General features: G+C 39.0%; 2 protein-coding genes across 2 annotated transcripts; both read right to left on the minus strand.

Moving 5' to 3' along the window:
• Window positions 1-6,687: 6,687 nt before the first annotated feature.
• LOC133792052 (vegetative cell wall protein gp1-like) lies at window positions 6,688-8,333 on the minus strand. The gene is made up of 2 exons (XM_062229959.1): window positions 8,096-8,333; window positions 6,688-6,962 (listed from the first exon to the last, which is right to left on the minus strand). The coding sequence occupies exons 1-2, from the start codon at window positions 8,331-8,333 to the stop codon at window positions 6,688-6,690; spliced, it is 513 nt and encodes a 170-aa protein (XP_062085943.1).
• A 3,184-nt stretch (window positions 8,334-11,517) lies between these two features.
• LOC133792053 (exonuclease V, chloroplastic) lies at window positions 11,518-22,400 on the minus strand. Its single transcript, XM_062229960.1, has 11 exons — window positions 21,897-22,400; window positions 21,388-21,708; window positions 19,422-19,424; window positions 18,875-19,001; window positions 14,129-14,598; window positions 13,420-13,521; window positions 13,077-13,198; window positions 12,749-12,898; window positions 12,512-12,665; window positions 12,345-12,421; window positions 11,518-12,152 (listed from the first exon to the last, which is right to left on the minus strand). Exons 1-11 carry the CDS (start codon window positions 22,398-22,400, stop codon window positions 11,876-11,878), a joined length of 2,307 nt encoding a protein of 768 aa, XP_062085944.1. The 3' UTR covers window positions 11,518-11,875.
• Between the last annotated feature and the right edge of the window lie 1,696 nt (window positions 22,401-24,096).

Genomic DNA, 24,096 nt, shown 5'->3' on the forward strand with positions numbered 1-24,096 from the left:
TTAATGGGGAGTTGAACATCCCACATTAAATATGATTGGAGAAGAGGCACACCATTCATACAAAGAATAGCAATGGCCGAAACCCGAAGCAAATTTAAGATGTCGGTCTTACCCAACTTCAATGGATTTGGAGACCCAATATCTCATGTGAATAAATTCGAGATACAAATGGACATCAAGAAGGTATCAGATGACGCTCGATGCAGAATCTTTCCGGCCACCTTATCCGACACTACTCAGGAGTGGTTTTTAAATTCCCTCCTGCTAGAATAGTGTCATGGGAAATGTTCATGAAAGAATTTTACGAGTAGTTTTACGCTGGTCGAGTACATCTGACCGAAGCCAACCAACTAGTCGAGATACTCAAGAAGGAGGTCGAATCCTTGAAGGATTATGTCCAGCGTTTTATATGAGCCATTGCTAGGGCTAAGAAAGTTGGTGATGAGGGGAAAATGATGGCACTTACTGCTAGAGTATGACGTCATTCGTCCCTCTGGAACAGTTTGAGGAAGAACGGGGTGAAGAGCACCCAAGAATTCTTAGACCGAGCAAACCGATACATCAAGCTCAAAGAGGCAATTGCCAACGAAGGTAAGGCACCCGCAGACGACTAAGTTCCGAAGGAAAATCCCACCAAAGCCGCCAATGGGCCTGGGAAACCCAATGGCAATGGCAAAAATAACGGGAAAAACGGAGGGAAAAGGGCAAACCACGAGCCGTCAACATCTTAGAATAAGCCCCCTAAAAGTAATAGATACGAGCCGAGGTTTACTAATTACACGACCCTAGTTGAAAGCAGAGCAAAAGTGTACCAGGCTACCAACACCACTGTCCCTTACAAGCGACCAACGCCGATCAGGAAAGATATCTCCAAAAGAGATACAACCAAGTTTTGTCATTTTCACAATGACTATGGTCATGACACCAACGAGTGCAACCAGCTTAAAGATGAGATTGAGTTCTTTATCAGGCAAGGACACCTAAGAAGATATGTACAAGTCACTAGAGGTTCCCAGCGAGAGGCTCAAGGAGGCAACGAGCAGGCACCAGTACGCCAATGCTCGCCCCCTTTACAGCCACCTACAGTGGTGGGTACATTGCTAACCATCTGTGGTGGCCCACACCTAACAGGGGATAGTGGGAAGGCAAGGGAGCGATATGCCTGAACTTTATGTCACGACCAGGACATTGAAATGTTGAATGTAGAGGAGAGAACTCCCAAAAAAGCTTGAACAGAGGAAGAACTGATAAATTTCTCTGAGCTTGACGCCCAGCATGTCCGATTTCCCCATTCAAATCCTTTGGTCGTGGACGTCTGGATCGCCAATATGATGGTTAAGCAGGTGTTAGTGGATACAGGAAGCTCAGTAAACATTCTGTACAATTCTTCGCTGGAGAGGATGAATTTTTTAGTGAAGGATTTGGAGCTATACAACCAGACCATTTATGAGTTTTCTGGCGAGAGGCTCGCGCCAACGGGGTCGATCAAGCTTCCAGTCACAGCAGGAACTGCACCTGTGAACAGGACATTACTCACTACTTTTATAGTAGTTGATTGTCCTTCGGCATATAATGCTGTGATTGGAAGGCCTATTCTAGTCGACCTACGAGCCATGACCTCGGTCTGGCACCTGGCCATGAAGTTTCCAATCGATGCAGGGGTAGGATGCGTGTTGGGAAACCAACGAGAAGCGCGGGAATGCTATAATTCCTCGATTATCAAGGCGAAAAGGGGTGGATCGAGAGAAAGAGCCGAGAAATGGTTGTTATTGGCCAATGAAGTACAAGCCCAATTAGGTGAAAAGGTCACCAAATAGGGTGTTGCCCAAAGTGAGGATAGAGATTTAGATCCTCACTTTGGGGATTTTGAAGAAGATGTAGGACCAGTCGAGGACCTCAAGGAGGTCCAACTTAATGAGGCAGATCCGACCAGGGTTGTGAAAGTCAGTAAAAACTTAGAGACAACAACAAAGCAAAATATGGTGGAATTTTTAAAGGAGAATCAGGAGGTGTTTGCCTGGTCACATAAGGATATGGTTGGGATTGACCCAGTAGTTATCAGCCATGTCTTAAACATAGATAAAGGTTTTCCACCAATACAACAAAAAAGGAGGCTGCTCGACAGAGATAGATCAAAAGCGTTAAAAGAAGAGGTCGAGAAGCTAAAAGAGAACGAATTCATCAGGGTAGCATTTTATCCATCTTGGGTCTCTAATCCCGTGCTGGTTCCCAAGCTGAATGGCAAGTGGAGGACGTGCGTGGATTTCACAGACCTCAATAAAGCCTGCCCAAAGGATTTTTCCCACTCCCAAGGATCGACCAGTTGGTCGATGCCACTTCAGCGCATGAGATCCTATCATTCATGGATGCATACTCTAGATACAATCAGATCAGTATGCACCCACCTGATGAGGATCACACTAGCTTTCAAACTGATACAAGGCTTTATTGTTACAAAGTAATGCCCTTCGGTTTGAAAAACGCTGGTGCGACTTACCAGCGACTAGTCTATCACATGTTCAAAGAGCTTATCGGTGTTAACATGGAGGTATATGTTGATGACATGCTAGTTAAGTCGAAGAAGGTAGAAGAACACATTGGGGACCTGCAAGAGTGCTTCAACGTCTTGAACAAATATCAGATGAAGCTGAATCCCCTTAAGTGTTCTTTTAGAGTTGGATCGAGGAAATTTTTGGGATTCATAGTGAACTCGCGAGGTATCGAAGCTAACCTGAAAATATCAAGGCCCTAATCGAAATGAAGTCGCTAGCTAAAATTAAAGATGTTCAAATTCTAACCGGTAGGATTGCTGCTTTGAGTAGATTCATTTCCAAATCAATGGACAAATGCGTTCCATTTTTTAATCTGCTTAGGGGCAATAAGAAATTCGAGTGGACGGAAGAGTGTGAGCAGGCTTTCCAGGCTCTAAAGTCTCATATGTCGCAACCGCCGATTTTGTCCAAACCGGTTGAGAAAGAAACTTTGTTCATCTATTTGGCAGTCACCAAGTATACTGCTAGCGCTGTCCTGGTCAAAGAGGAGGAACATGTTCAAAAAGTTGTGTATTATATAAGCAAGAGGCTAATAGGAGCAGAACTGCGATATCCGCCCATTGAGAAATCAGCCTATTGCTTGATTTTAGCCTCCAGAAAGCTACGACCATACTTCCAAGCTCACCCCATAGTAGTACTCACCGACTAGCCACTACGGAAAGTCCTGCAGAAACCAGAAGTTGTCGGTCGATTGTTAAAATGGGTAGGTGAACTTGGACAATTCGATATTCCTTACTCGCCACGAGAAGCTGTGAAGGGACAGGCTCTAGCCGATTTTGTCGCAGATTTTACCTAGCTCCAAGATACCAAGCCGATAGAAGAGCCTAAACTCCAAAGCCAAACTCCTTTCTAGAAGTTATTTGTAGATGGCTCTTCCAACAAGCACAATGTTGGAGTAGGTTTGTTCTTAGTTATGCCCGAAGGACATCGATTCCACTATGCAATTAGATTTGACTTCGCAGCGTCCAATAACGAAGCCGAATACGAAGCTCTGCTCCCAGGATTAAGATTAGCCAAGGACATGGATATAAATTCACTCGAAATATACAGTGACTCCCAGTTAGTGGTTAATCAAATTATTGGAGAATATCAAGCCCGGGGTCTGAAGATGGTTGCTTATTTGTACATAGCAAAGGACTTATTGGCACAGTTCGAAAAATATATTCTCCAGCAAGTACCTCGCGACCAGAACTCAAACGCTGATGCTTTGGCCAAGTTAGCAAGCGCGAAGGATGCTAACACCTTGAATATTGTACCTGTTGAACATTTGTTCGCACTGAGCATTCAAGCAGAAGAGTCTTCCCTGGTAATCCAAGCAACGGACACATGGATGACGCCCTTCATTGAATACTTAGAACATGGAGTGCTACCAGCGGACAGAAACAAAGCAAGAACCCTCCAGAGATAGTCGGCTCGATTCATTGGTCGATGGAAATTTGTACAGGAGAGGGTACTCAATGCCACTTCTAAGGTGTGTTTCAAAGGAAAAGGCCGAAGAATTAATGCGAGAAATCCATGAAGGTTTCTGTGGAGATCATGCTGGGGGGCAGAGTTTATCAAAAAAGATCCTAAGGCAAGGATACTTCTGGGCAACGATGAATGAAGACTCTGTAGATTTTGTTCGAAAGTGTGACAAGTGTCAAAGGTTCTCCAAGATAACGCGAGCAGCCCCTAATGAGCTAAAATAGATGCAAAGCCCGTGGCCATTCGCAGTGTGGGGAATAGATTTGATCGGGTCTTTACCCACAAGAAAAGGCAACGTCAAGTATGTTGTGGTTGATGTTAACTACTTCACAAAGTGGGCCAAAGTTAAACCACTTGCAACAATAACGACCAAGAAGGTGCTAGATTTTGTGGTAAAAAAATATCGTGTGTCACTATGGGTTGCCCAGAAAGATTGTCTCAGATAATGGCACACAATTTGGCAGCGATTTGTTCACAGATTTTTGCGAAAGGCACGGGATTATCAAGAGTTTTTCTTCAGTAGCTCATTCGCAACCAAACAGACAGGTTAAAGCTGTCAACAAAACACTAAAGGATACCATGAAGAAAAGGCTTGAAGAAGCGAAGGGGGCATGGCCAGAATAATTACTTGAAGTCCTTTGGTCGTATAGAACGTCCCATCGAATAGCAACAAGCCATACTCCATTTTCCTTGGCCTATGGATATGAAGCTATGTTGCCTGTTGAATTAGATCCACCATCACATAGAAGGTTGGCATACGATCAGAGTGTTAATAGTCAGTTATTAATGGAATCTTTGGATTTGGTCGATGAAAGGTGTGAGCAAGCTCAACTCCGAGTAGCAGCTTACCAGCAAAAGGTCGCTCAGTATTTCAACTCTAAAGTATGCGAAAGAAAATTTAACATGGGAGATTTGGTACTTAGAAGAGTTTTTCTAAACACCCACGATCAAGTTGCGGAGTGCTTGGACCTAACTGGGAAGGTCTGTATCAAATTGAAGAAGTTCTCTAACCAGGCACCTATAAACTTGCTCGCTTAAATGGAGATCTCATTCCTCGCTATTGGAATGGATAACACCTATGCAAGTATTATCAATAAACAGTCCTTTTTAAGAACTAGCTTGTATTAATTTCACTTTTTACAAGTTTAAGAACAAGGGTTAGTCAGTCATATGACTAATCTCTTATAAGTGTAAGATCAATTTTTTATCACTCGTATAGACATGATTGTCCATTTATTACGAGAAATAAAAGGAACTGTGCACAGCCAGTTATTCTTGCCATTTATTACAAGTATTTGCTCATTACATGTGTTGTTTTGCTATATAATCACTTTTTATAAGTATTTTTACGAGCAGTAATGTTCGAACAGGTCTCGGTCTTGGCAAGCGACCGAGGACCTTAAGCTCCTCAATCACTTGGGGGCATATAAGGTACTAAGCAAGCAAAGCATATATATAGGCATATGTAAACACACGAGCAAAATAAGGGAAAGCATACTATGGTACTTAGAGTATTTCAAAATTTTGTTTAAATTTTGTTAAATCAAAACAAAGTACTATGCTAAGTTCAGTCATGCGAACATATGTTATAATAAAGTGCAAATATTATAATATCAAAAGTAAAATGTTTTACACCGCGAGCAGTTTCTGCTCGGGTGTAATTGTTAATTAAAAGGAAAGCTACCTACGCAGCAAAAAATTGTCTTGACATCACGAACCATGGTTCCTGTGTCCTAGTTACAAATTAAATAAATAGAGTTATGAAGCAACAGAAGTAGTTGGAGGATCTTGCTGAGGCTGCTGGTCGACTGTGGTATCAGCACCCTCGTCAATGCCTTCAATACCCGTGGCCAAAGAAATCTCTGGGTATCCCTGAGCTATCTCTTCTTCAAGGCGAGCAACGCATTTGGCCAGCTCAGCCTGCTTCATACGCTCTGGTAAATAATCAAAGTTCACCTCACGGTTTTTTTTCCAAAACATATAAAAGCAATTAAATGTTGGTCCCCTGAACCTCTCCAAGTCACTAGCGTTGGTTTCTTCGAGTATTTTAACTCGCTCCTCCAACTCAGCAGTTTCTTTCCTGCTGGTAACCAGTTCGTCTTGGAGTTTGGAGGCCTCTTTGTAGTTCAACACTGAAGACTCCTTGTACCTCTCTTTAGACTCCGTGACTTTGACCAGGGTCTCCTTATGTTGCTTTAGCTCCTCGCCCAGCTTGGCAATCTTCTCCTCAGCAGCTCTTAGCTGTTCGACATTTTTCTCCTTGGCCACCTTAAGCTGCTCGGCGTGTTTGGCCTCGGCCACTTTGAGCTATTCGCCAAGCCTCTCCTCAACAGCTTTAATCTCTTTAGCGCATTCGGCAGCCATCGCCTCTGACCGACGCCAACCAATACTCAAGGTTAGAACTCCCTGCGATCAGAGAAAAGATAAAGTTGTTAGTAGAAATAAAAGGACAAAGTAAACAATTAAACCACAACAAAAAATGGTAACTTACACTGAGTACTTCGTTCAGCCCGTGGCTGAAAATCTGGTCGACCTTCATGGAGCTAGTGTTGCTAATGGCCTCTCGGCTGTGCCGATGCCTTGATAGCTTCTTCAGCTTGTCGTTTGCTGAATTGAAGGCTATGTTCATGATAGCCTCTCTTTGAGTATTTCCTGACTGATCAGGAGGATTCTAGTCGACGGGAGTTGGTAAAGGAGTCTGGTCGACGGGAGCCGGTGAAGGAGTCGGGTCGGTGGGAGCTGGTGAAGGATTCTGATCGATGGGGGCGGGAGGAGGAGTAGTTTCCTTGGAAGGTACAGGTACAGGAGGATCTTCAATCCGAGCCCTTTTCTTTGATGGATTGCTATTGCTTTCCCCAGGATGTTGCCTGCTTTCCTTCTTCCTGCTCGCAGGAGCAGTGGTTTTGGGTTGGCTGTACAAGTCAAACGCGTCGTCGGAAGGCATGACTGCATGATATAAACAAACGATCAGGCAATATAAATTGAGATATTTACTAAAGCAAGGAAATAAGAGTAAAAAAAATTCTAAGTAGTATACCCGAGCTACTATTACTGGTCGATACATTATTTATGGTACTACTGCTACACTCACTCTCTGCCTTGAAGAAGTCTGAATTTAAAATAGTCGCATATTTAAAGTTGTCGTCCCCGTCAAATAAATGATAGGGAATGGGAAAACTGTCTAAGAGTGAGAATTCAGTACTGTTCTCATCAGACGACTCGAGTATGGGCTCGGGGTGTTCTAGAAGTTTCTGCTTGCCCTTTCCCTGTTGGGTCGGAACAGCAGCAGCTCGTGGAATATCGAAGGGTTCCCTGATGGTCACTCCTGTAGCCTGCCTTCTCTGGGGCTGTGACACATCCTGATGTTGTTCAAGGAGGTCTCCTCCAGTTGCACTCCCTACCGTGGACTCCCTCACATCCTGGTGAGACGCCAGAAGGCCGACCAGCCTTAAGTTGCTCTTCGTGACCAGCTCTTTGACGCTTTTTTCGATGTCCGTCATTCTAGCCAAAGCAGCTGCCCTTATCTCCACCTCTGGAGTAGGGACTGGTCAATACCATGGACCTAAACAACACCAAAAATTCTAAAGATGGTATAGAGAAGCTAGAAGAAAACAAACGACCAGTGAGCAAAAGATTTACCTCCTCGGGTGAAGGCCAGGTTGTCAGCGACCAGGTTTGTTGTAAGAAAGTATTCCTGGAAATACTTCCCTACATTGGACTTGTGGGTGATTTCGCTCAGGAAGGTGCAAGCAGGCTCCTGGTGGTAGAAGTGAAAGAACCCGGTGTTGTTGTGGTTGGGGTTAGACTTGAGATCGAACAGGTAGTTGATCTCATGTGGCATTGGTACTGGCCACTTCTTATGGTTATAAAGGATATAGAGCACAGATAATACTCTATATCTGCTGGGGTGATTTGGAAGGGGGCGACCTCAAAATAATAGGCCACCCCTTGAAAGAATTCGTGCAGAGGCAAGATTGCCCCTGCCTCGATATGATACCTCGACCAGGTGCTGAAGGCGCCCCTAGGCACGTTTGCCCGCTGGTCGGGTGAAGGTTTGATGAGGGTTATCCCAGGAATACCATACTTCTTGAGATAGTTGTTTACCATCCTAGCCACAATAATGCTAGGAGGAGCTACATACCATTCGACCTCTGGCCTAAGGCCGTCGCGAGGTCGGGCTTTAGTTTGGATTTCGGGTGGTACAATATTTACAGGTTGTGGATTTGTAGAAGGGTCCTCAGTGCGAGGGGAAGGTTGGTTAGAAGAAGGGTTGGTTGTTTTCTTCTTTCTTTGAGCAATAGATTTTACGCGACCCATATTCGTTGAACTGGTCGGAGGTCTGTTTGTTGAGTTGTGTTGATAAAAAGGAATTTTTGAAAAAGGCAGTGACGACTGTTCTATATCCTCGAATAGTAGCGCATGCAAGTCGTCGTCAATCGGCCTCTCACCTCCCCAAGGATCGTGCATGAAAACCTAGGAACAGAAAAGGGGAGATGAGAATCTATGGCCAACAGACAGAAGAAGTGGAAATGTTGGGATAACGTTGCTCGTGTATAAAAGATAAGCTTTTATACGACCAGCAACATTCTAACGTAAACACTAAAAACATGCGAATAGTTTGAAAAATGGATTAAAAAGCAGAAGTGAAAAGTTTTTTCAGGGAAACTTTTTGACTCCAAAAATAGGCAGGAAAAACCCATATTTTTTTGAATGCATAAAAATCGAATTTTTACTTCGATTTTGCGCCTTAAATCAGTATTCCTACTTCCCAAGCCAATTCCTAAGCCTCATTTAGTGTTTTTTCGAATTTAAACTCCTATCCTATCATGTTACTACCTACAAACCCGATTACCCCAAAATAATTTTTTCTCAAGAACATTCAAAAACTCAAAGCACCGAATATCATAAAACTAGAGAAATGAACGTTGCATGGCATATCAGAAACAAAGAAGATCAGGAAACTTACTTGAATGAAAGATTGAAGTAGGGTCACGAGCGTTGATACAAGCGGTTGGGCAGACACACCCTCAGATCGCCAAGTTTTTCTGAGTTGTTCTTGCTTTGTTCTTTAGAGTCTTAAGAAAAAGGAAGAGTGGTAAAAAAATGAAAAGTGAAAAGAATGAGTTATTTATATTGATCAAGGCACGGATAAAAATGTAATGATATGGGGTGAGTTTTTGAAGCGTGGGGAAACGTGTTAGCCCTCAAAACACTTTTGGGAAACTGCAACATCCATAATTAGCTACTTTTTCGAAAAGGCACTGACATATGTGACAGGTCATACGAAGGGTCGGTCGGTTAAGTTTACTTTATGCTGGTCGCAATAAAATAAACTTGGGGGGCAAATGTTTACCCAAAAATGGACTACCTGATGACGTGGCAGGATTGGCCTACAAGTGGGATACACATGGCAGTTTAAGTAAGTATGGTATATTCAACCATCGACCAGAAGAGAATTGGCTCATCAGACAACATAATTATGGGCGACCAGTCTGGTCGCATATTTTCATTTGTTTCCTTCAGATATGTAATCATGTAATTATGTAGAGATTGTAATTTCCATTATTATTTAGATATGTCTGTATTAAATATAATTAAGGCCCCTTGGCCCATGTAGAACTCCTTGAGCCTATAAATAATAATCAAAGGACTTAAGAGAAGGGATTTTTGGATTTTTACTTTTTGGAACTTCAGAATTCTCAGAGAGAAATAGAGTGTTTTTATCCACCATAATTGTATTCATCTAAAGCTTGTGAAACTCGTGAACCCTAGTTCACTAATCACAGTTCTTGGAATTCTACATCAATAAGAACACTAAGTGGACGTAGGTCATTACCATCTTATTGGGGCCGAACTATAAATCTTTTGTGTCGTTTATCTTGTTGTCTTGATTTCATCTCATTTTCTATCGTTTTATTTGACTCCGTGTCGTTGACTAATTTGAGGGTCAACAAGTAATAATAGTTGGGATATAGGGGTCAAAGTGGAAATATGAGCTTTTTGTGGTAAAAAGTGTAATTAAGGGAAAACATAATTATTAGCTTAAGTAAAGGACAATTAAGTGTTGTGTTATTGTAAATAGGTTTTATACGATTATTACCAGAATATTAAATAAAGGATATTATGTTTAGATATTTTACGAATTATCAGACTTCTCTATTGCGATATACGAAGGAGTAACAGACCAAGAACAATCCTCTCGTTCTTGATCTGAGTCTTTGAAGCCTAAGGATTTGGATGAGAACATTGATCTGAGTCTTGGCGGGATATGAATTATCATTAAGACGCAAATATTGGGAATTGTGGCTGAGGATATTGATTGGTAAGTTTTCAAACTGTAGTGTTTAAGTCATATGTCATATCTAGGGTTTGGTGATGTTAATGGTTGATTAATGGTGTTATATGAGGATTTTAGGTTGTTTTCATGTTTAGATCGATTTATTTTGAGTTATTAATGTTAGAAACATGTTAGAATTGAATTGGCAGGGGTTCAAGGTCGGAATTTGATGATTTGGGCATTTCTGGGTTCAACCGGTCGACTGGCTGGTAGAAGTCGATCGACTAGCCTGCGATTTCTCGCTAGTTTAATTTCTGGCCTTCCAATCCACCGGTTGCTATGAACTGGTCGATCGACCTGCATTTTTTATGGGATTTATTTTTAAGCAACTGGTCGACCGGTTGCTATGAATTGGTCGACCGACCTAGTACAAAGAGGTGCCTATGATGTTAAAAACTTGGAATTTTGGTTCAAATGTTTTGGGGATCCTAATGTAAGGTCTTAGGACTTCTAGAAACCTATTTTCAAGGTTGGTTAGATTCTAGGACATTGGGGTGTCTATTTTCGGTGAATGTTAAGTTATTGATTATGAGTTATGTTGTTGTATGTTTAGGAGCTTGCTAAGGATATTTGAAGGAACGTGTTAGTGTGTGGATTGCTGCTGCTATCAAGGTAAGAAGAGTGGACACTTGCACGTAGGGTATACGCCTGACGTACTCTTTTGGTAGAATTTCATGGTTTATTTACTTATGCTTAAAGTATGTTTATGCTAGCTTATGTTATATGTTTAGGTTATTGTTTTAAATGTTGCATATGTGTATAGTGGTATGTTTGATACTTTGCTTGACATGCTTACGTTCTTAAATACATGTCTACGTTATGAATTTGCAGGCTTATGATATGTTGGAGAAATGCATGCTTATACAGCTGTTCTTGCTAGGCCTTGGCCTGTGTTATTATTTAATGTGACCAATAACCCATTTTTAATTTGCTTTTCCTTTAATTTCATAGATTCTGTTAAATAGTATTGAAAACAAAAATTTGAACGACGTGATTGAATTAAAAGTAACTGATAACTTGTGTATTAAGTGTTAATCATACGGTGAAACGTTATCTCTTTATATAAAGATAGCAGGTTAAATATTTTATGTTTTTTCTGTTAACAGAAAAATTATGAAAACTATGCAAGCAAAAAGGGAAAAAAAAATCCGCTAAAAGACAACATTTTCTATCGTATAAACACTTTTAATATATAAAGATATAGCTAAGCACACCTTTCATGATTTATGCTACACAGTTCCTATGTAAAGAACTTCATAATTAATAAATGACTTATACATGCAACAAAGAATCAGACAACAAACAGGCTATTTGTATCACAATACCAGGCACATCAATATAATGTACAACAAATAACCGAGTAATGCGGAAAAAAAACTGTAGCTTCTTTGACAAAGAATTGCAAGGGTAGCAACTTTGATTCAATTCACCCCTTGATGTTGTGTAAACTTTTCTGTTTACGATGCTGAATTAGTAGAGGAAATTGGTTGGGAACAACAGAAGTAGTTGATGGTGTGTCTCTCTAGCATCTTGGATTATTATCAGGAGTGGAAATTGTAGGGCTTGAAGGGCTTAAGTTAGTAGGGCTTGAAGAACTACTGTTACTATAGGCATTTCCAGGACACTCATGAGCGAATTGACAGACCCGACATTTCCAATGCTCTTCCTCGGGAGTGTAACTTGCTTCCCGCTTTCCGTGCCAGAACTCAAGACTAACATGGATTTGTTTCTGAAGCCAATCTAAGTCGTATGCAAAATGATCTTCACCAAGCAGTGAATTGTCTTGTTGGGACTCGTATCTGTAAGAAAACAAGCAAAATTCTTGTGATGAAACATCACAGTAATGAAAAGAACTGCAAACTAATCCGGAGATGTATTCTCCATAATGTAGTGCATAATAAGTACATAAGAAAATCAATGAATTAGCAAACCTTTTTGGATAAAGAATAATCAAAGAAAATGGAGAAACTTAAAATCAATATTATAAGTACCTTAATAACATGTTGTCATGAGAAAAAGGCAGCACACTACATGTATTTGAGTAGTACTTCATCACATCCTGCAGCGTCTGCGTAGGTAGAAGAATTAGGCAAACAGACTAAGTACAATGTGTCAGAACATCTTAAGTAGAATACTTCAAGAAGTGAGAATCTTTTACCTGCGCAGGGAACCCAACTTTCGCAGTTCTCTCAATGATTTCTTCAGACAAAATGTTATAGGGATTCAAGTTATAGTAGTCAAGGAACTTTTTGGTTGGGAAATTGTCACTCACTAAAGTGTCCCACATACGCTTGTAACACATTAATTGAAACCTGTCAAATAGGTAGGTATATGTCATGGTTAAAAGCAATTCATTAACAACTGCAATAAAATTTAAGCCGAAAAGCACAAATACCTTCCATTTCTTCTTTGTGGTTCAGAAGGAAGTGTACGTCTAACACGAGTCTTTGTGTCAACTAGCAAAGGATGTTTATCAGTTTCTGTTATAGGCATTCGAATTTCATCGATCACTCCCACAATCCAGACGCCTTCTACATAACTTACTCTGATATCATAAAAAGTATACTATATCAGTAAAGGAAAGGCTAAGAAGATAAATGCTGCAGCAGATCGTCAAAGCGTACGTGAGAGAGCACAAATATCCAAGTGTGTGTCTGAAAACATAGATAGTGAGAGGGAGAGAGAACATAACCTAGCAAATGCATACAAGTTGCCAAACTTACAATGGAAGCTCACGTGTTAATCCTTCAAATAATAATTGATTTACTCCAATTATAAAATTTAAAAGCTTCAATGCCCATCTATCTTCAACTGACTTCACACTAACCTTCACTTTCGTAACAACCTGTCAAAAATAAATAAATACATCAATCTGATCTATGCAAACTTCTGTCGGAACATATCTAAGACAGCATATGATATGATCCAATACTATGCACCACGTCTAGCATGTTTCAAACACTAACAACTACAAACTATAACAGGCTTTAAGATTCATCTAACACGCTGCATCAAATTTAAATATAATATACTTTTATAGCAAACTAAAGATTTCAAAGGGTTTACCTCTTCTTCAAGCTTGGCATGGCGAGCAGTACCCTTTTTCATAGCCCTAGTGACTATTCGCTTGCCGAGTAGACTGTACTCCTTTTGTTTTTCGCACCATTCCTATAATTAAGTAAAGGAGATTCAGATCCAATCCACAAACTTTTCTCATCTTCAGTTGCGGGACAGTAAACAATATAAGATATGATGCCTTCAAAAAGTTATCGTGACAGACTGTAGGTCAAGCAGTTAGAGGCATCAGAAGTTCTCAATTCCATAGTAGGTGCTAATAGTCAGGGGAAACTTCATTAATGGAGTCATCAGATCAATAGTTACGAAATACTTCAAGAACGAAAGTGGCTAAAGAATCAGCCTTTCCCAGAATATTGCAAATTCTAATTTTCTGCGACAAAACTATTTTCAAACAGATAGTTCTACAAGACTCCATTCAATATCTTAAGTTCAACGATCAAAAATTAAATACAATTGGCTATATACACTATTCTTGACCATAATATCTCTGAGACCATCATACACGTAGAATTGACCAAAAGATGGAAATAAATGAGATTTCCGTATCCAGATCACTCCCAATCTAGCAACCATATTAGCTTAAAAGAAAAGTCAAAAAGTCAACAAATCAGCAAAAGAAATTACAAAACCCACAATTTTTGGTTTATTTCTTGTAACAGAAAAAAAGGAAACGATGGCCCAGAAAATTTTAAGGTACCGTGTCAGTAAAATCAGTGACGAACAAGCCTTTATTGCTCCGAAACCGCAGATAGAACGAGTCAGGCAACCGGGTTTTCTTCTGGGTACTCCTGAAATCGCCCAAATCCTCCATATCTGGTTCTTTGGAACCCGAAAAACCCCTCTTTGAGAGAGCGGTAATTGACTGAATGGACCTAACTTGGGTGTGAAGATGAGAGGAACGAAGAACAGGGATCGCCGAGGACGAGATGCAAGAGCGAGCCGAGACCATGGCAGCTTCAAGTAAAACCATTTCTTCCTCGCTCACGATTTCGATTGGGATTTTAGGGATGTGGCTACAGTTTTTCTGGTGGTGGTCGTCGTTATAGAGAGCTGACTCGGTCATTTTGGTCGATCCGGTAGTCTGGGGAAATATGACCGTTGGAATTGCCACGGTCTGAAGGCAACTCATATTCTGTCGGGTAGATTTTGTATTGGTCCCTGGATTATCTTACTTCTAGCTATTTGATCCCTAGACATTATCTTTTATCAAGTAAGTGGCTGAACAAATCAATCAAGATGCTTTAAGGAAGATAATTTTGAGAAATTACATGCGTACTTGATTTTTAGTAAATTTTTATCTATATATAAATTTTTTCAATAATTATTTTAAAAAAAACATAGAACTTATATCTCTTCTCTCTTCTTAACGTTTTTTCTTGAGAATATTACAAATATTTAACTAAATATACTTTTCAAATTAATTAAAAATATAATTAAATAAATATTCAGTAATTCTTTTAATATAAAAATAAATATCATAAAATATCATTATTATAATAATATTTAATATAAAATTAAATATTTAATAATTATATTAATATAAATTCAAATATTATTATTATAATAACTTATAATATATGATCTTAATATAAATACTAATAATTATTATAAAATGTTATTATTATAATAATACTTATATACAATATAATAATTATATTTATATAAATTCAAATGTTAGAAAATATTACTATTCTAATAGTATATAATACATAATGTTAATTTTTATTTAAAAAATTATTATTTATATTTAAAAAGAAAATATGTTACCTTTTAAATTACTTAATTAATCTAACTTATATAAATATATATTCATATTAAATAACAAAAAATATTATAAATATATTATATATAAGTATAGTGTGTGAACAAATAATATAACTGCGTAACTACATAAGAAACTAAAATAATATTTATCGTCTATAAAAAATAAACAAGCTTCTTCTCTAATCGTTGAAGTGTGATTTGAATAATATCATACCTATTTTATATGTTGAATATGGTAATTTGTGATCTAAAAGGTTATTGTTGCGTAAAATATAGCTAAGTGCAAATGTACACTGTCAACAACAAGTAATATAGCAGCAAGTACCAAATATCGTGTCCTCAATGATTGCTAATTCAAAAATAAAAAATAAAAAATCAACAAAATGGTTTAAAAGAAAAAGAAAACAAATTGAGTGAATTTTTTAGATTGCAATTTTAACTAATGAGAAACTAAATTAAAGCTTAAAATTATCAAACACAATTTAAAAGGAATTAACAAAGATTAACAATGATGGAATGACAAGCTAGGATAATTAAATCCCTCTATTATGCAAAATCTAATAACAATGCTACGTAAATGTTGTGGCAAACTAGCAGTTCAGTAATCAAGAATTTTAATCAATTTCCATACGTTTCCGTCGAACTCGTTAAGGTTTAAATTCTCTAATCAAACTAACATATTCCTATGCCAATTTAAATTCAAGAATCTATATTCAAGCATCAAATTCCTCAAGATTATGCAAGGCAACAAGATACATTTCTATACCTTTACAAAATTAAAATTAAAATGTTTAATCTTGCATCATTCAAGTTTTAGGTCCATTAATCACTACTCTTGTAACGCCTTGGTTACCCCAGAACAGTTACGGTGAACCAGAAATTTAACTCGCTACCCGACTCCTTTGGTTAAAAACGTGCTTCTAAGTGTTATTAACAGGCTAAGTGGAAAACCAATCAAAAGGAAATAATATATTTTATTTAATACATAAAACTGTTCATGGGCCCATCAAAACGTTTACAAGTTATTTACAACTCAAAATGGTCATTACTGTTTCAAATTTACAAACTCGCCGACCTAAGTGGCAAAAATAAGATAAACCCCCTAGTTCCTCTGAAAACTCATTGGCAGTGGTGGTCAAGCGGCCGCATATGTACACATCACCACCTAAGCTCTCCACTCAAGGCTAGGTGAGCTTTTCTTTCCCTTTACCTGCACCACATAGCACCCATGAGCCAAAGCTCAGCAAGAAAACACAATATAGCATGAATATAATATCAACAATGATCATAATAATCATTCAGGACTTCCAGTCCAAAATAGATGAGTGACAGTCGCAAAAGTCACTAAGATGGGTTCTGTTCCCATTAGCCATGTGACGATAGGGTCACCGGTCTTTACAAATAAGTGATCCTTTCACTAGCTTAAACAGGATAGGTGCTTAATGACTAGTCATCAACATAACCTACCTCATGACCATAGAGTCATAACCATGGGATTCTGCTCCCTAGCCATGTGACAAGCAGTCACCTAGGCCTTAGGCCCTGGCTCTGAGTAACTAGTCAAGTGCTTATAAGTTCCATCGACCTTAGGGTCGGTTCAGCATTAATGCTCTAGAGTCATTCAACGCTGATATCGATTAGATCTAATCTTTAATCGGCCCTGTGTTCAGGACGCTTATGTCATTTCTGACTCACAAGTCAGTAATATGCGACAAGTGTCGTCCCTGACTAATCAGTGCCATACACAAGTAAGCAAGATCTTTTAAGCATTTAATATGCAATCAATGTCCACATTTATCAACCAACATTCCTGTGACGCCCCACGTCACTATGGCTGCTTTCTGGAATGAAAACTGGCCCTACAAACCAACACGAGTCTTTTCAGCGTGCTTTGTCCTCACTCCAATGCTTCCTAGGAAAACTTCCCAGGAGGTCACCCATCCCTAGATTATCCCAGGTCAAGCACGCTTAACTTTGGAGTTCTCAAGTGATGGGCTACCGAAAAGAAGATGCATCTTGTTGATATAGGTAGTACCCATCAATCCATTTAAGTCATCTTCAACTGTGTAGTCCCATACCTACACAGTCTTAGAATCATCACACTTGACCTTCCCAGGCGGTGTGGGATTGCACAGCTTACCCGGTCTTTCCCCTTACGGATCACGGGATTCTGACTGTCACAATCACCCCCCCCCTTACGGGCCCGACGTCCCCGTCGGCCACACTTCCGGTTGGGTCAAGGCTCTGATACCATTTGTGACGCCCCACGTCACGATGGCTGCTTTCTGGAATGATGACTGGCCCTACAAACCAACACGAGTCTTTTCAGTGTGCTTTGTCCTCACTCGCATGCTTCCTAGGAAAACTTCCCAGGAGGTCACCCATCCCTAGATTACCCCAGGTCAAACACGCTTAACTTTGGAGTTCTCAAGTGATGGGCTACCGAAAAGAAGATGCATCTTGTTGATATAGGCAGTACCCATCAGTCCATTTAAGCCTCTTCAACTGTGTAGTCCCATACGTACACAGTCTTAGAATCATCACACTTGACCTTCCCAGGCGGTGTGGGATTGCACAGCTTACCCGGTCTTTCCCCTTACGGATCATGGGATTCTGACTGTCACAATGCCTCAACAACAATCATGCATGTCATATACACAGGGTGCAGTTTTCTTACCTCTGGTTCAAGCGAGAATGAATAAAAGAACGACCCTTGAGAACGATCTGACTTTTAGTCCTTTAGCAGTCACCTAGTCATAACCAAATATGGGACACCATCAATAAAATGAACAACAAGGGTTCCCAAACCAAGATCTAGCCTCCGGGACATCAATCCCCACTAATCCGAGCAGTAGGAACAATCCCGAGGTCCTGGGATCGCTATGCCTTGATCCTCGCTTGATTCCAACTTCTAAAACTCAAGATTTCTTCGAAATTACCTCTAACGGTAAAATAAACTAACGGGAAGAGAGAAAGGGTTTTATAACGTATGGTTCTATCTAACAAGCTACTTCAAGCTTAAGTAACCTCAAATAAAACCTAGTGCTCGGGGTCCCGAAAACACCCCCGGGGATACTATAGTCAAAACTCCCAGAATTTCCTCCTGATCTCAGTAACTTCCAATTTATCATCAAATAACATTCTCATTACTCAATATCCCAATAAATGACCCCGTTATGACAAAGCCGCTAATTTACAATATAAGACCGTCTCATGCCGAATAGCTCGAATATATCTCCATAATAATGGGATCTCATCCATAAATCATAATATGCACCAAAATACACAAATATGCCCTCAACGGGCCAAATTACCAAAACGCCCTAATAATCAAATGTGGACCCACATGCATGCATATAACATCATATTATAATATAATTCACATAACACATGCATATTATCAGTTAATGGCATAATTAAACAGTTATGGCCCTCCCGGCCTACTAATCCAGCCATTAAACCGCATTAGGGATTTCGGGGCATTACAACTCTTTTCAGCAGCTATAATCAATTCATTTACATACTAATGGTGATCAATCAATAGCAAGAATTAAACATGAGAGACACTTGAATGAATGAACCACTTAGCCCTTAGCATTACTAGCAAAGTTCTCAAATGTTACATAATAGAGTTCTTCAACTATCCTAGCTATTAAAAAAAGTTAGTTCATGATTAAGAATTCAAATACACCCAAATAATAAATACAACCCATAATCAGAAAATTAAAGGGAGAAGTTAAGAAAAAACTAAGAAAGTAAGGTAAGAATGTAAAGCTAATAAGATGTCTCCTAGCCTTATCCCCTTGCTTTTTCGCAATTAAAGCTCTCCAATAATGGTTGTTTTTCTTCAATCAGGCGACTGCTCCCTCTTTCTCTGGTCTAAACGTGTCTTTCTAAATTGGGGAAGAATTAATGATGCAGCTAGGTCCTTTTTTTTTTCTTAATACCCACTTGGGCCTCCTCTTTCCCAATCTCCTTTCTTTTCTTTCTTAAGGAAAATGGACCCAAGGAAAGCCAAGGCCCAATACCTATTAATATCACTCAGCCCATATGATAATTAAATCACAAATACTGAGCTGGATAAGACAAAATGTTGTAGTTTCTCACGTGGGCCCTTGAGAGAGCTGGCTAGCAGAGCGTAATGCTGCATCCATGTCGTAGCATTACAAAATCCTAATTCACTTCGAGCTTCAAATCCTTCTCAAAATGCCCAAGACTCTACCAACCACCTGCAAAGACAAAATTTGACAATTAGGATATATTTTTACAGCATTATGCTAATATTTAATATTATCTTATTATATTTAAACTAAAATAAAACCACTACAAAACATCCTAAACCACTATTTTCTTGATAAAACTATAAGTTTAGAAACATAAAAATAACTCTAATTCCTAGAGTTATCACACCCCCAAACTTATCTCATTGCTCGTCCTAAGTGATGACTCTGCTCCCTAAAAACACACAACACCACAAAAGACACAAACGACACCTCAAAGATACCAATGACAACAAAACAAAACAAGAAACTCGGAATCAACTTGAAAATGGTCATATTAAAGTGGGGCTAAAGCTCTCAAATCAATGATTCAAATGATAACTCAAGTGTATATGCAAGCCAAGTTCCTCAAGTATGAAGATGCTAACCCAACCAAGTTTTTAATAAATTCCCAATTGGTGCACAAATAGTTCTTTCCAATCAACCCATCTTCCCTAGATTAAGCTAAGCAACAATCCTAAGATTTAATTAATGCTTTCATGTGTTTAACTCAATAACCCTTCTCCATCAATGTAGTTGGCAAAATTTTTTTAGATCAATAGGTCTTCACATGGTTGTAATGTAGGCTAGGCTAAAGGTATAGATTAAGATGGATTTGTAAGCTACAATCTTAAAACCTAGCTTGCCTTGGACCTAATGAATTCATTATCCTCTACCCATTACAAATGAACTCAATCCCCCCTAACTCACTCATTAGAACTCACTTCCCTTTCTTCTGTGAATACTACACTAATATGCTCAAATATGGCTACAATACAACTACATACAAGTTTCTTTATTTACAATTAACTATATATACATATTTTTTTCTTTTATGAATTTTCTTTCCTTTTTCTCATTTTTTTTTCTCTTTTTTTCCTTTCTTTTTTTTTTGTTTTACATTTAAAATAAAAAACATTGAAGATAACAAAAACATAAACACAATTAACAAATTTGAGCATATAAGTGTATATTAATTAACAATTATGAACACCCCAAGAACCAAGATACTCTCTCCTCACTTCCCCCAAAACATATCTCAATTAATATACAAGACAAACTAAGCCTAAGGTTTGGTGAGAAATAAAAATAGGATATTCAAAAAGGGGTTGACTATCAAGTTAAGGTTACATGATCAAAATAGGTCAATAAGCTCAAAGCTGGGCCACTAGGGATAATAATTACAAGGTTGGCATGAAAAGCTCAAACGGTCCAAGAAAATTGCCTAAATCATCTCTAAATCATTAAGCCTCCTAGGATTTCACCTCAAGGGAATTATCAAGCCAATTCTAAAGTCTTAAGCCTTCATGAATACTTAGTTTAATCTAGAGTGAGGGATTTCATGGTCAAACTATGCACACTCAATTAGGACACATTCTCACTATGCTTGAATTAGCACCAAAAACTTTAAGTACTAAAGGCTCATTAATACACAAGAGTTAACAAATATTGCAATTTTGTTTTTTTGAAATTTTATCATCGAGCCACCTCCACACTTTAGCACAACCACTACAAAAACTGATTCCAATACAACCTAGACTCTAGACTCGACACAAAACAACCTTAAACAGCTTCTAAAACTTAAGACAAAAAATTGTAAGAAATTAAGTTGACACAATAGAAATTAAAAATAACACCCCCCCAAAAAAAAAAACTTAAGAAAGAGCAATGTCCTCATTGCTACCCAACAGAAAACAACAAAGAACAACAACAAATTACAACAACAAGAAACAATCCAAATACAAACTAAATAAAAACATAAGGCAAAGAAAACTCTCTCCGTTCACTGATCGCCCCCATCACTAGTCTCATCATCGTCTGCGATGCTAACTACTCTCCATGGTACTAGGATGCTATTCGGGAATTGAGGCAAGAATGTGAAGGGCTTGGTGAAATTCCTCTCAAGTATGCTTTCTATGGACCAGTTATGCACTTGGGCATAGCCCCAGATAGCCTGTTGCTGCTGATGCATAAAGTGCATCATTTCCATCATATTGTTGTGGTGAGGGTCAACCACAGGAGCAACACTAGAGGAGGCATGAGCAGCAGGGTAAGCTTCAACATTAAGAGGCACAGAGACAGAGGGAATATCCTCAACATTAGCGGCAGGCTCATCATCATGTGGGTTCTGATCGAGGTCTTGAACTTGAGCACCCTCAACTAGCACACGCTCAATTTTGAAGGGTGTGATACGCCTCAGTTTATAGTGCTCTCTTTCTAATGCCCCCATATGCATATTAGCTATTTTCCACAACTGAGATATCAAAGAAGGGAAAAAGAGGCACCCCGCCTTTTTGGCCACACAGCTGCGAATTTCACTGAGAATGATTCTGCCCACATCAATAGTTCTGGTTGTCATAATGGCATATATGAGGAACAAGCGCCCAAACTGATGGAGCTGGGAGATGGCATGAAGATATTTCGCACAAAATACAACCACACCTTGGCAGCTAGCACTAAGAATTTACGACGGCAAGTATGTGAACCTTGCTTAGAATATTCCCATTTGGTACCCGCAACTGAGGTGGCAACCAGTACCTCACGTGCTAGCTCCCAATCCCACTCCTTGAGCATAGCGACATAGTCATCATCCTCTTCGTCAATGTCAGGTAAACCAAAGATAACATTAATGGCAGCTGAAGTTAATGGTACTCGATTTTCTCGAACAATGACATAGTCTGTGCTAGAGGGTAAGAGGTTGGCGTAGAATTCCCTCACCACTTCCTCATCGGAACACACGCACAGTCCACAGAATGATTCCCAATGCAGCTCCACAATAGGCTCTCGAACATAAGTGGGTACTTCTTCCTCACGAGAGCTTGCTAAGTTGAATCCCTTATCTATCATAAACTTCAGCTGACCATATGTCTCTTCAAAGCGAGTTTCAGTGATGTCACAATGGAACTTTTCAATGGATCGCAATGTCCAAGCAATACTTTTAGGCATTCTGAGTAATTTGGAACCCCAAAATCACAAGCAATATTCCAAGTAGGCTCGGCTTGGAATGATAATCAGAATATCCCCTAATACGATCTATAAAAATATGAGATACCAGCCCACTGTCATACGATATGACCCAAATGGAATCCTTGAACTTATACGCTTAGCCACAGTAACAAACATAATCAATCTATTAGCAACACAATAATCAACCCAGAGATAGCTCACATATGGCTTCGGCTAAGTGCTTAAATGCATACCTAGCAAAAATCACAGATGACATCTGAACAGCTGGAGAAAATGAACTTGGAATTGAGTAACCCAGCAAGAAGAGTAACAAATACCTTGAAAATCCCAGGGTGACAATGAATCGACACAAAATTGCTAGAGATGTTGGTAGAGCTTGAAGATGCATAAGGAGACACGTGGAAGAGGCGGAGCAGACCTTGGGGTCGAGGTAAAGGTAGCTGGGTTCCCAATGGTGGTTGGGATTCGTGGTGGATTGGTGAAGGGACCTAGTCATACAACTAGGTCTGAGGTGGGTGCACGAGTTCTGGTCTTGGAGGGGAGGTGCGACTTTAGGTCGTGGCTCTAGGAGGAGGCAGAGTTGGGTTTGGGTCATGGGGATCGTGGTTGGGTTCGGGTGGGTCTTAGGCTTAGGCTTAGGCTTCGGCTTCGGGGGTGAGGTGGCTTGGGCGACGGGGTCCGTAGGGGGAGAGAAAGGCAGAGCTGCATGGGCTCGGGGGTATTGAGTTATATAACCTTCTTCACCGAACAGTTTAACTATATAACCCTCTTATGATTCAAATATGTATATTTTTTTTATTAATTTTTTTTTTACAATTTTAGTAATAAAATTACTAATATATCCCTACTCTAAAACTTAATATTAATATTAGACTTAACATTACAATACAGAGAGCATCTCACACAACAGAGACACTTCCTTTTATACAACTCAGCAGATTCTCTGGTCATCTCTTTCTCTCTATCTCAGCTAACTCAAGTGCTCTCCATTTGAGCTAGCTTAGTATTTTTTAAGAGTCCAAGCTTGTCTAGCCATTTGATCACACTATTTATCTTCTTCAATTTTTTTTCTTCAAACAAAAGTATGTAATTTTAAATCTTAAATAATAACAAATTGCAACTTGTATCTATGAGTGGATTAAAAAAACTTGATAGACAACTACTTTGATTTTTGTTCTTGCTAGAGTTTTGCTATTAGTGGGTAAATTTGTTTTTTTCTTTATATATTCTTGATGATATTAAAGAATGCAAATCATATGTTTGTGAAAATGCCTCAATGAACTAACTTTATTAAATTAGATTGAGATTTTCAACTCAAATACAATATGTGATGTTGCTTATGGTTTGATATTTGAAATGAATATTTACATTGTTTGTACTACTTCATTACTTTTTTTGTTAAAAAAATATACTGGATATGTGATGAAGGGTGTACATATTAGCTTAGTTTTATAATTGATATGTTAACAATCTTGTTTTTATTGAAGATTACAGTCATGGTGCATAATCACTTCAAGTCAATTTCCTTAGACTCATATATTCAAATAGATCTTATTATAGTGTTTGGGTAATGATATTTTTATGTAAATTTTCTTTCTATTAGCGTTTTTAGGTGGATTGACTTTTCAATTACCCAAGCTCAACTCTTATACACTCTATTTCTTGGATTCCATGG

The sequence above is a fragment of the Humulus lupulus genome, chromosome 7, assembly GCF_963169125.1.
Source record: "Humulus lupulus chromosome 7, drHumLupu1.1, whole genome shotgun sequence".
Taxonomy (NCBI): domain Eukaryota; kingdom Viridiplantae; phylum Streptophyta; class Magnoliopsida; order Rosales; family Cannabaceae; genus Humulus; species Humulus lupulus.